Source organism: Malus sylvestris, chromosome 17 (assembly GCF_916048215.2).
Source record: "Malus sylvestris chromosome 17, drMalSylv7.2, whole genome shotgun sequence".
In the NCBI taxonomy this organism is placed as follows: domain Eukaryota; kingdom Viridiplantae; phylum Streptophyta; class Magnoliopsida; order Rosales; family Rosaceae; genus Malus; species Malus sylvestris.
The window spans coordinates 7,170,789-7,184,236 of NC_062276.1; the positions used below are offsets into that span (position 1 = coordinate 7,170,789).

At 35.0% G+C, this 13,448-nt stretch overlaps 1 protein-coding gene across 1 annotated transcript; it reads left to right on the plus strand.

Annotated features, from left to right (window-relative positions):
- The first annotated feature begins 11,249 nt into the window (after window positions 1–11,249).
- LOC126609763 (uncharacterized GPI-anchored protein At4g28100-like) lies at window positions 11,250–13,290 on the plus strand. The gene is made up of 2 exons (XM_050277692.1): window positions 11,250–12,430; window positions 12,517–13,290. Exons 1-2 carry the CDS (start codon window positions 11,786–11,788, stop codon window positions 12,850–12,852), a joined length of 981 nt encoding a protein of 326 aa, XP_050133649.1. The 5' UTR covers window positions 11,250–11,785; the 3' UTR covers window positions 12,853–13,290.
- The last annotated feature ends 158 nt before the right edge of the window (window positions 13,291–13,448 follow it).

Genomic DNA, 13,448 nt, shown 5'->3' on the forward strand with positions numbered 1-13,448 from the left:
TAGTTTAAATTATTAGTATTTTTAAACCCAAACAACTAAAATTCTTCTTATACTAGAGCCCACCCTAACCTTGTTACTGCCTCCTCCGCCGTTGTGAACAAACCAAATTTATAACTCCAGATCTAGTAAAAAAATCAATTAACTACCGAAAAACCCATTATTCCAACCTAATTGTAACTCATTTTTGTACCCACACTCACCACTTGGGTAGTATTAATTTGTTAAGAATTTACAGTTGAGCTAATGGCTCAGAATTACATCGATATTGTCTTAACTTGACCACCTGCACAACCCGACAAATATTAGGTTTTATCACAAAAATGTCTCAGTGACTAAAACATTGGATATAAGTTGTAATTTATCTTGTGGTGCGGTACTCTATTCTCCGATGATACTAATCCGAGTGGCTTTGGTTTGGCACATTTTTATTGCTGGATCTTGTAAATTGGCTGTGATTGGTAGGAAGAGTTGAGACAAGTTCTGCATTCCTAATTTTTGTAATTACAACTCAAATCAACAAAAGGCAAACACAAGTATATTTCCCTTTTTATCTGTTCTTCATTTATTCATCTAATGTATCTACGCATTTGCATAATTAGCAGCATATAAATGTAACTTTGGTAGAACTCTGATGACGATTGTTTGTTAATCATGGAAAAGCACTTGAAGTGCTTTCTAGAAAAAAATACCAGTTATATGGTTCTTGCAAAAGCATTTCAAGTGCTTTTGGACATGATAATATTTTCTCTAAAAACGTTTTCAGTCATTTAAAAGTATTTCCTAAACAAGCTCTCATTCTTTACAAATTCGTTCTTTATAAGTAAGCATGCTGCAAAATGACTAACTTTTTTTTTTCACAAACAATATTATATACATTAAGAATGAGATGGTGAACTAGTCTCACAATAGACTAGCAATAATGTAGTTCAAATTGACTAATTTGTTTAAGATTGAAAAGTGGGCTATGAGATTAGTTGAAACCTCTATCACCTCGTACTTAATTATCTTCTTAATTCCCACAGAGAAAGCGAGACTTTTGACTTCAAAACGCTCGCAGTCATCTTTTCATTTTCTTCACGACAATAGAAAAGGTACATTTAATTTGTTCCAATCATACAAACAATAATTGCTATTGGTCATTATACTTGTGCTGTTTCAAATAAGAGTAATGTTAGAGAGACTAAATTTGTAAGCAAAGTTTTGAAAACTAAAAGATATGAAAGTTGATGATTGATTTATTACTTAAACATTGATAAACGTGCTTATTTTTATTGGTGACATATCATTTAGTTTGCAAATTTAGTCTCCAAATTTAGTCTTCCTAGCATTACTCTTCAAACAATGAGTTTTCTTCCACTTGAAGAGGGGGCAAAATTAACAAATATCTTATACATTTAATATATATTTTTAAAGGATATGAACTCAAACTTATTCTTGCAAGTGACCATTTATCACAATGGTGGAAATGAATTGAACTCTTACATGACGGCATGAGTTTGAACTATGTCGGTGATTAATTTAACATCCAATCTAACAAAAATTCACCATTTGACAAAAACAATCAAGCAAAGCATGAGTCCAAGGTATAAAATATCGATGATATCGGAAATATCGGTAGTTCAAAAACAAAGAAATTTCGATGGAAATATCGGAATATTATTGATATCGATAAAAATTAAATAAAAGACACGGAAATTGTAAGAAAAACTTGAAAATTTTTATTGAAACTTTGCAGGATGTTTATTTAGTCAATTATCTATTAGTTTATAACAAAAAATTGGAAGGAAATGTATTGCATGATAGATATAACTGATTTAAGTTGATAATATAGCGAGTTGACAAACATTGTGAGTGTAGAAAATATGTAGTAATTAATGAAAGAAGTTTAAACACACCATAATCATTTATATATAATGAATTAGTATAATATTTTACACTTTATACATTGCATGGTAAGATATATGAGTGACTTAGTAAGGTCAAAAATATCGATGATATCAGAAAAATCGGTAGTCCAAAAAATTATCAGTAGTCCAAAAATACGGAAATTTCGATGGAAATATCGGGATACTATGGATATTTTAGACCATGAGCATGACACATTTATTGCCCCATAAGCAAAAAACTCAAAACGAACATGTCTAAGTAAAAAATAGTGGGCGAAAAAACCAGTGGGCGAAGAAGTGCAAAAATAGTATTGGCGGTTTGATTGGTCGATTCTTAATTTTATTTTTCACGTGTTCCATTTTTGTGTAGAAAAAATGCACATATGGATCAATAAAACCATTTTTTTGTTGGCTAGAAAAGAAAAAACAGAGGCTATAATGTATGTGATGACAGTGATGGAGTCGTGAACGGGCCTCCTTCCCAAATTTGTGGTAAATTGAGTGGGGGCGTGTTTAACATGCACAAGGCCTTCCACTAATTACACCCCAGTCTAGCTTGAAGAGGCCCATTTTAAAGTTGCTAAATGTTACTCGGTTCTTTTTTCTTCATTCAATTTGTTTCACACGTCATCACTTAATAAAATTTATAACGATCAATCTAAAGCCGGAGTCGGCCTGTCAAAATTTCACAATATACCGGGTACTAAACTGTTAATCCAAGACGCAGGTACTAACATGTCTTATTGGATGAAGTTTAGGGTATTGAACTGAAATTAACTCCTTTTAAATCCAATTATAATTTGGATTTGATGATGTAGTGTACAATCGATAATTTTTTTTATTTTTAATAAACGATATTTTTACACTAAGAGTGTGGGGAAAGTGGGCTAAGTCTCATAATGAGCTAGCAATAATGTGGTTCAAATTCATCTCTGGTGAGAATCAAACCTTAGATCTCTCACTTACAAGTGAAAGAGAATATCACTAGACCATAGTACTAAGTAGCTACATTCGATATTATGATGTCTACAACTTTACATGCTCAATGCATGAATAAGAATTTGTTGTGTAGGATGTGAGACAACCTTTGTTTTGACAACACATCACCTATCCAGTGTTAGTTACGAGATTTTTTAGGCACAGATCAACGTAAAAAAATATGTCCTAACTTCATATAAGAAATTATTTGTTTCCAACTTCCACATGTATTTATGTAACATATTAGTAAGGGAACAATATAGTAACAATGTACCAAATCAGACCCACAGACAACACAAATGTACCCAAACCATCTACCCTTACACTTTTCGTGAGTGTAGGTGCAAACTACATCATCAATATAGGCCATGCCCTGAAACCATTACTAACATTAACAAGTTTAAAAAAGTTTTCAAGATGTTAAGAATATATCGTTGAGAATGTACCCCTGCGTACAATGCTTCAACTCTATAAATATTAAATTGTACCCCATACCACCTAGTTTGTACTCCTGCTTGTTAATATTAGTAAAAAGAATTTATACTCCCAACATTGAGAATGTACCCCTGCATACAATGTTAGCTGCAACTCTATAAATATTGAAGGGGCGTGCTATCCACACACACCCCTTAATAATTTATGTCCGTTGATCTTCTTTAATTTATCTGATCTGACAGCCGAAAATTAAAAAGAGGTGTGTGGATATCACACCCATATTAAATTGTACCCCATGCCACCTAGTTTGTACCATTGCTTGTCAATGTTAATAAAAAGAATTCATACTCCCAACATTAAGAATATAATCAATATATTCATACTCCCAACAATAAGAATATAATCAATATATCCATGCCATCTACGGCCCCAACTAAACAAATATTGCATTGTACGTCGTGCCAACTAATTTGTATGCTTGCCTACAGTTCTGCAACTCTCAAAATATTCACTCAAAAACCTATATTTGCATGGACCACTGTAAAACATGAATACAATGCAATTGAATTGTACCCCACCCAATAGTTTTTTAAGCACCACAAAGGGAGAAAAAAACGTATTCAAGCATTTTTATAAACACTTGCTATGCATGGAAAATTTTCATATGCAAAAATTCTCATTTAAATATTTCAACAAACACTTGGCATACACGAGAAAAACACTGCAAAACCATAAGGTACATGCTGAAATCATTGAAGTTCCCCAATATGTGACAAAAAAAAATCGTAAAATAATCATTAATATATACAAAATCAATTGTGAAAGTGATACTACGTTCTCGTAAATATGGTACAAAGATTATAACATCAAACAATATGGGTGTAATTTCAAAAAATGGAACAATACCTCGAATTTTAGCTCGTGAGGGTCGTTGGGTCTTCAAGTCCCCCTGCAAAAAACTGCGCTCATTCGAATGCTCGCGGAAAAAAAATATGATTTTGACTCAAATCTTGCTGAAAATTGAATTTGAGGATTCATATCAAAGATAATAATGATGAATTTGAAAATGTGAGTGAGATTATAATGGAATTTGCAGTTATGAAAATAAAAAACTGAAGAAAATCAAATGAGCGTTATTATTTGGTGGAATGGACGGTGGAACGGACATGTGAATTCAGTTCGGGAAGCAAAAGAGGTGTTGGAGGCATAAGAGTTGTGAAATAAAAACACAGCGAGGATAAAAAATACAATAATTAACTATTTTAGTAAAATAAAAAGAAAGTTGACATGGAAATATATTGACAGTAAAATGATGATGTGGACAAATTCTAGGGATTTTGATCAAAAAATAAAAAACAATAAGGTTTCAGTCAAAGATCTCTACCAACTAAGGACCGGATACAAAGTGTCCATTTTTTTGTTGAACAAACGATATTATCTACACTAAGGGTGTGGGGGGAGTGGACTAAGCCTCACAATGGGCTAGCAATGATGTGGTTCAAATTCGCCTTTAGCGAGAATCGACTCTTAGATCTCTCACTTACAAGTGAAAGGGAATACCTCTTGACCGTAGTACTAAGTGACTACATTCGATATGATGATGTTTACAACTTTACATGCTCAATGTATGAATGAGAATTTGTTGTGTAGGATTTGAGACAACCTTTGTTTTGACAACACATCACCTATCCAGGGTCAATTATGAGATTTTTGAGGCTTGGGGCAACGCCAAAAAATATGTCATAACATCATATAAGGAATCATTTGTTTTCACCCGTAAGATTTCGATAAAATTATGCTTAGAAAAACACTTCAAATTCAATAATTAGGAAACACGGAAAACTAATTTATTTTTTATTGAGAGAAAGGAACTAAAAAACCTCGAGTTTACAAGCAGATAGATGATGAGTTTTGTTTTCCTTCTATTTGAACTTTTAAAGTGTTTTTATATAAATCTTGAGCCATTTCCTTGTCAATGTGGGACAAAAAGAAATAATCATATTTTTTTCGTCTTTAATTGATATATATATAAGCAATGTATGAGTACTAAATTAAACCTATTTGTAAATTTGGTCTAAAAATCTGGTCTACATTACTCTTTGTTAAAGGTTAGACTTGAAGTGAAATGAATGGCTTAAACTATAACCCACATAGCTACTAGCTAGTAATTAAAAAGAAATTAATAATGAAATAGAAGTTCAAAAAAATTGGAAAGAATAAACATGGACATACTATTTCGAGCTTAGGTCCTCTCATTAATTTTAAACAACAAAAACTACTGCTTCTAGTTAAGCTTTTTGATTATTTAACCAAATTTTATAAATGTATACTTTTATGAAAAAAAAATTAGTAAAAATTTGAAAATAAAAAAGCAAACATAGTATTTTGAAACCGAGACCTCCTGGTTAATTTTAAACATCATAAACCACCACTTATGGTTAAACTTTCTAATCATTTGGCCAAATTTTATAAATTTATACTAATTCGTAAAAATTGTAAAGTAGATAAACACACATAGTGTGTCAAACCCGCAACCTCCTAATTAATTTTAAATAACATAAACCACTAATTCTAGTTAAACTTATTGATCATTTAACCAAATTTTATAAATTTATACTCTTATGAAAACTTATATGAATATACCACCCTAATAATTTTGGTGGCCCCAATTTTTTTGGGCCCCGAACATTACTAGGCTAGGGCCGGCCTTGCACCTAACAATCAACTATCTCATATCCAATGAAAGGATCCCACTCTTGAAGGTTTGTTATTGGGTAGTGTTATCTACACATATATTTTTACCTTTCACACACATCTCTCAATTTTTAGTTGTCGGATTGAATGAATAAAAATTAACAAGAATCTATAGAAGGTAAAAAATAATGTGTGAATAGCACTAACTTTTTATTATGCCAATGAAAAATGATATTGACACATCGATTTATTCTTATGCAACACCATGCAAGTGTGAAAAAGGAGAAAAACAATGTGTTAAAATCACTTCCCTGTGACAATACACACACACACACTTATTCTTATGGCTAGCACCTCTCCTGAAAGCTTAAGCTTAGAGAGAAGCAGAAATACAAGAAACCATGCCTTTCCTTTTCGTACAGCATGCGAATACCCGACAACAACCGTACTACTACTAGGAGTATACTGTACAAATTAAGACTTGACCCCATTGTATAGATATGCAAGACCATGTTAAGGGTTGGTTTGATATTGCTGTACTTTGAAAAAAAACTGTGAGAATAAGCTCATTTTTGCTATTTCATGTTTTCAGTTTTTTTTTTTCACAAAAAATTATGAAAATAAATTGTTTTTAAGTGTTTACCAAATACCTTTTTTAACTCAACTTTTTTTTATACCATTGTTTGTAAAAGCACACCAGTATCATATCAGTACTAAAACTTTTACGCTTTTTCTCCTACTTTTGAATGTCCATTTCCAATAAGCTTAACTTTGCAAGAATCTTCTTTTTGCTTTTAAACCTAATCTTCTTGTATAATAATCTTGATTCAAAGAAAAAGCTACGTACATGCATTAGCTTTTGTTTTCTTTAAGACGAAGTGGTTTGTTACTGAAACCCTACGTTGTGCAGTTGCAGTATTCTCTACACAATAATTTTCAAATTGGAGGACCCAACGAGTCTTTGGCAAAGACCCATCCCAACGCCCAAAGGAGATAATAAAAGCTTAAAGCTTTAACAAATCAAAGTTATTAAAATGCAGGTAAAGAAAGTCTGTGGGGCAAACGAGAGAGGATTAGCTTTTCGCAAAGGAACTTTTGGTTGGAATAATTTTTGCTTGATTGGCCCTTTATGTTTGTCTTGTCTTAGTAACAAGTTATTATATTTTTCATTTGTGGTTTGGACTGTTGTTTTTCCGTTGTAAATATAATCACACTCTTTTATCTCTTCCGTGAGTTGGAACCTACTTGGGTTTGTGCTAATTTGTCCTCTGTGGAAAGGAAATTTCACTTTTAATCTTAGAAAGTTTTTTTTGTTTTTAGGTTAATTAACCCTAGCTTGGTTGAATGAATTTTTTTCGTTACCTGCAATGCAAATCAGAGTTTGAAATATATGTAAAAATAGTTCGTTAAAATTAGAAACAATAACTTTTATACACATATCAAATTGTAATTTGTTAGCACGATAACTTTATATGTACGAAGAAAATCAAGTATTATATATGAATTAAATGGATACCATTGTGAGACATTTTACAGTTTTGCTTTTTGCTTATACATACAAAATTTATTTTTCTTGAGTACAAGCACTCAACTCCGACTCATTTTAACCGTTAATCCAACAACTTAAAATAAGTGACCAATAATCATTGGACTTTATGAAATGGTAAAATGTATTTCAACTTACGTAGATATAGGCACTGTTCTAAAAAACGGCCTAGGTGCTAAGCGGTGGTGAGCCGAAGCATTTTCTTGCAAATCGGTTGGAAAAATCGGATCGGCTCTAGGCGGGGCTAGGCCGTTTTTATTTTTTTTAATTTATGAAATTAAAAAATAAAATAAAAAATCCTATATAAGTCTAAGTGGTTTAAAATTGTGAACTTGTTGTACATTTGTCATCTTACAATACTCCTCACTATGGTTATATGGCATATATGCTTAATGTGTTTTTAAATTTTGGATTTGTTGAATACTCTTTTTGCATTTATCATTTTTTTTATTATCTTATCCATGGATTTCATACAAGTATAATTTTTTGTAAATGTCAATATGTATTTATTTACAAGATATACATGAAATTCACCTAAATCTGCTTAGACAACCGCCTAGATCCCGCCTAGCTGCTAGGCGCCAGCCCGCCGCCCGACTAGCGCCTAACGTTTTTTAGAACCTTGGATGTAGTAACTAAAAAAAATTGATACAAACAATCTTTGAAAGTTTGGTGGGTGGGCGTTCCATTTCCATGTGAACTGCAGTGTAATCTCTCTCTCTCTCTCTCTCTCTCTCTCTCTGAGCAATTTATATTATTTTATGTTATCTTTAGAAAAATAATGTATGTGGAAAAGGTTTGGCTGTACCACAGGCACACACGACTTTGGTCTGAAGAGGAGCTGTTACCCACTAAATGAACCAGTTACTAACTTACCATCACACGCTCATGGTCACGCATATGCTGCTTGCTTGAAAGAGTTCATCAAAGAAACGGTCGAATCCCTGGAACGATGCCCTTCCTTTCCAACACCGAAACTGCTCAATTTGCTTTCCCTTTTCATGCACAAGTTCCAACATACAAAACTCTCTTTCCCTCTTTTCTCTTTCTTTTTTTCACCTTTATCTTTTTTTTAGCAGCATATTATTAAAAAAAAATAACGAAAAGTTCTCATGAAAATAACAAAATAAATGTGTTTATGAATAGTACTATGAATGATTTTTCAAAGTAAAAATATCATTTTCGTTAAAAGTAAACAGTACCGGAAGTATTTCATTAAAATTCACTTGGACTATGTTAATTGCCCATTTATAATTATATATGAATAATATGAAAATGTGACTAGTTAGGCTTATGACTAATTTGGCACCAGAAAACCAGATACATATCCAATCTATTCCTATCTCTATTTTCAGTCATGATGAGAGAGAGAGAGAGGGAGGGAGAAAAGGAAAATGCACACGATGCATACAAGTTTGTTTCGTTATGACCTTTCGTAGCAACTAGCAACTGAGGAAATCTTTGCTTCAGGAGTTATGCTACTATAAATCAGTATTGCAAGTGGCTCGAATTAATCCACTCATTGAAATTCTAAAAAACGTTTAATGCATATTCCGTTGTTAATTCAACAATATATGTTATGAGTTGACGTGGTATAGAATTTTTTTTTTTTTTACTTGTAGTGTTATGATTCAACCTCTTTCAGATATTGTGTAAAGCGGGAGTCTTATGCACTGGCTACGACCTTTTTTTTTACTTGTAGTGTTATGATTCAACCCATTTGGTAAAGAACAACTCTACTTAAAAAATTAACCAGAAAAGTATTGTCTCGATAAAAGATTCTATAATCCATACATTTGCCTTTTCTCAAGGTATTTCTGTAGACAAAGACCCTGTTTTTTGTTCTTTTCAAATGGTAAATATTTCTCAAACATGTAGTGTAATTCAAACTCAAGTTTAATCGTTTAGTCATCTAATGATAATGCAATAAATAGATGAAATATGTTATCAAGTTAAATATTGAAATTTTGACATAATTCATCATATTAAGGCCCCGTTTGGGATTGAGGTGATTTTAAAAAAAGTCACTGTGAAAAAAAGCTGAGGGTCATTTTTGTGTTTGGTAAACTGAAAAAAAAGGGCTTATTTTGGAAGCTGCTGTGAGAATAAGCTGAAAATCAAAGGAAAAGCTGAAGCTGCTATTTGCTGCTTTGAAAAAAAGCCATTTTTTTCAAAGCATACGGAGCTACAGTGCTCCTTTAATGAAAAGACACACTATCATCCTGCTTTTTTTTCCAAAAGCACTTTCACAAAAAAGTTTACCAAACACTCTACTGGCTTTATTTCACAGCCGCTTATTCTCACAGCACAGCCGCTTATTCTCACAGCAGCTTTTTTTCAAAGCACAGCAATACTAAACCAGCCCTAAATGGCTTAAAGTTGTGCCACATATTTAATGAGTTTCATTTTATTTTTTTATTTTTTTTGTTCAACAATCCTTACTCTTTTTTTACTCATGTTCACACCACCATTTACCTTCCTCTTTAATACATGCCAGTCAAGGTTGGCTTCTCATGTTGATCTTGATGCCATAACAAAACTTGGCAGCTATCTCAAAGGTTTCAGAGTTGCCAGAAAAGTTGAAAATAATTTTCGAATTGCATCGTTGTTCTCATCAATTTGCTTAACAATCTTCACATGTGTAACACAACACAGAAGAAAAGCATGGGGAATGGCAGGGGAGGAATGAGGGGAGAGAATCCTCCTATCAGTGTTTGAAGAGGATAGAGAATGAAAAGGAAAAATATACCACATCCTTCCAAATCTTTATACAGCCTTTTCTTAGGCCATTTCCAACCGATCCGGGCCAAAAATAGCCCAAAATGACACGAAAACCGTCTCCAACTGAGGGCTAGGCCAAAGGGCTTGTGGGCCCCACCGGACCATAAAAGGAGAAAATGGCCAATCGGCTGGTCCAACCCAACCAGCCCCAAGCCGGTCCAGCAGTTTGAATCCAACGGCTATTCGTTGACGTCAGTTAGCTGTTATATTTGAATTTAAAAAAAAAAAAAAAATTTAATTCTATTTTTTTTTCTTATAACCACCTAAGCTATTAAATAACATTAAGTAACATTAAACAACATTAAACAATATTAAACAACCTTAAATAACATTAAGTAACATTAAACAACATAAAACTTATACAACATAAAAAAAAACATTTAACAACATGAAACTTAAACAACATTAAAAAAACATTTAACAACATATAACTTAAACGCCTCCTTCATGCTTCTTTTGGCCCAAAAATGTGTAACAAGATCCTATTGTAGGTACTTGTTTGTGGCACGGAAATGTATCATCCTTTGGCACCTCATTTAAAGAGATATTACCAGTTCTTGGATCGAAAAATAATTGACAATCCATAACGTAAAATTATTGAGGTAGTTTAATTTAAGTAACAATATTAATTCAATTAAAATAATAAATTATGTTTTGCCCTATGACCATTTGGTCTCTTTAATTAGAGATGATTTTTTGTCAGAGCGCTATATTTAGCGTATAACCCTCTAGCCCCTCAGTTGTTGGAAATGATGAGAAAAATGATCTGATATTATTTATTAAAATATTAATTTCTTAAAAGACCGGAATGTAAAAAAGAGCCTATGAGTCTATGACCCTTCTTCAATTTGGAAATGAACTTATCATACAAAAACCCAGTTCTAGTACTCAAACCTCTCTCTGTGTCTGGGTTCCACCAAACGAATATCTTCTATTTTTCATGGACCCTCATTGCCCTTTAGTCTTTATAAAATTATTGAACGCAAAAGTAGTTGCGAACTAGTGTACTATGAGTGCGCACTGTACTTCGTGAAACTCCAAACACAGAGTACCCGGAGCGTCTCTCTGCTTAAATCGAGAGGTCACGGTTCCTTTTCATCTGGATCATAATCCCCATCGATATCACATCACACCATTTCTAGAGAGAGAACTCCCTCTTCTACAGAGAGAGACCAGAGAAGATGAAAAAAAACCAGTCCTTCCATCTGGGTTTCTACTAATTTCGTTTCTCACTCTAATTTCTGTTCAAAGTTTGTGGCTTAGGGTTTGAGGAGAGAGAAAGTGCAGCCTTTTCTTCTCCTCTGAATATTTTCAGAATCTCTTCCCTTTTCCAACTTTTTCCATTTCATAATTTAAAAAACAACACCATAAAGTTGTCACCTTTCTCAAACAAAAAACAAAACCAGATTTCAAAGTCCTCACCTTTCATCATTTTTCTCCAAAACAAGCTTACTTTACTCCCAAAATGTCATCATTTCTTCCCACCTCCGCTCTCACATTCTTCCTCCTCCTCTTATTAATATCCAGCTTCCACATTTCCCTCGCCGGTCTACTCGCCGAACCGGTCACCGGTCACCCCCAGCCGCTCAAACCGGGGGAATACTCCAGCCCCAACACCATCCCGGCCCTCCCGTCCCAAACCCAGACCCAAACCTGCCACCTTGACCTCTCCGCGGAGCTCTTCGGCGGCGTCAGCCAAGCATGCGGCCGAGACCTCGACCGGAGCCGGTGCTGCCCTGTTTTAGCCGCCTGGCTCTTCGCCGCCCACGCCAGATCAGCCCTCGAGCTCCCCTCGTCGGATACGGCTCCCTCGGCGGTGCCCGACCAGCCGATGATGCCGGACGACTCGCAGAAGTGCGTCAACTCGCTGCAGTCCTCGCTCGTCAGCCGGAACATTCGGATTCCTCAGCCCAACGCCAGCTGCGACGCCGTTCTGTGCTTCTGCGGAATCCGGCTCCACCAGATCGGCTCCCTGAGCTGCCCCGCTGCCTTCAACGTGTCTCGAGGATTTCACAACGCCACCCCCACCGCCGCCGTCAGGAATCTCGAGAAGAACTGCCGCAACTCTTCGTACTCTGGATGCACCAAGTGCCTTGGAGCTCTCCAGAAGGTCAGTTTCGTCTTTTCAAATTTCAATACGAATTTTTCCCCTTTTTAGATTACAAGAATGCCCTGTGACTTGAGTGGTAATTACAGCTCAAGGGAGGGAGCAAGAACGGAACGGCGGGGGAGAGGAGCACGAGCGAGAGAGCGAACAAGATGTTCAACCTTGACTGCCAGCTAATGGGGCTGACGTGGCTCCTCGCCCGGAACAAAACGGCGTACATTCCGACCGTTTCGGCCGTGTTGCGCGCCATAATGTACAGCGCGCACCCGCATCACGAGAACACGTGTAGCCCGGACCAGGAGAACATGCCGCTGGCCGTGGATTCGCTGCAGATCGAGAACGGGCAAGGGTTCGCCGCATCGCCGCCGTCCATCTTGATGTTACCGATTCTCCCTCTGATTATTTGGGCGTCTCTGTTTGTTTAGGGGAATCCGGGTGTGTGTGAGGTTTTGGGACCTGCCTTATCTGCTCTTTCACTTTCCTTACATTTTCATCCTTTTTTATATTTGCGCGATCATAAGTCACGTTAATATTTTATATTATTATTATTTTTTATTTTATTATTTTTATAAAAAATTAATATAAAATATTAACGTGATTTAATAATAAAAAAAATGGTAAAAGAAAATGAGAGTGCATGAGGAGGGAAAGGGCAGATAAGCTGGATCCGAGGTTTTGCCCATTTTTTTGGTAGTCTCTGACACCCGGTCGTGTCGGGTCACGTGACGCAAGTGGACAAGACGGGGCAGTTGAGTTGTTTTTGTCATTTTGCCCACTGTAAATTTCAGCTCGGTTTCGAAATTGTAGTCAAAATTGTAGTAAGTAATAATTAGTTCCTCACATGGGGAGAGATTCACTTCCAATACAGTAGACACAGGATGCCACGGCAATCTGCAGTGGTTCTGGGTTGGTGTTTTAAGTCATGCACGCAAAAATGACTTATATGAAACGAGAAAGCTAAATTAACAGTGTTTTTAACTAATCACGTGAAGTGTGGAAAGTTAAAACATGTGATGATGTG

Bases quoted from the DNA above. Each gene is read 5' to 3' on its own strand.
- LOC126609763 (XM_050277692.1), top strand. From the start codon at position 11,786: ATGTCATCATTTCTTCCCACCTCCGCTCTCACATTCTTCCTCCTCCTC. The intron at 12,431-12,516 runs GTCAGTTTCGTC...TGGTAATTACAG, and splicing joins GCCTTGGAGCTCTCCAGAAG to CTCAAGGGAGGGAGCAAGAA.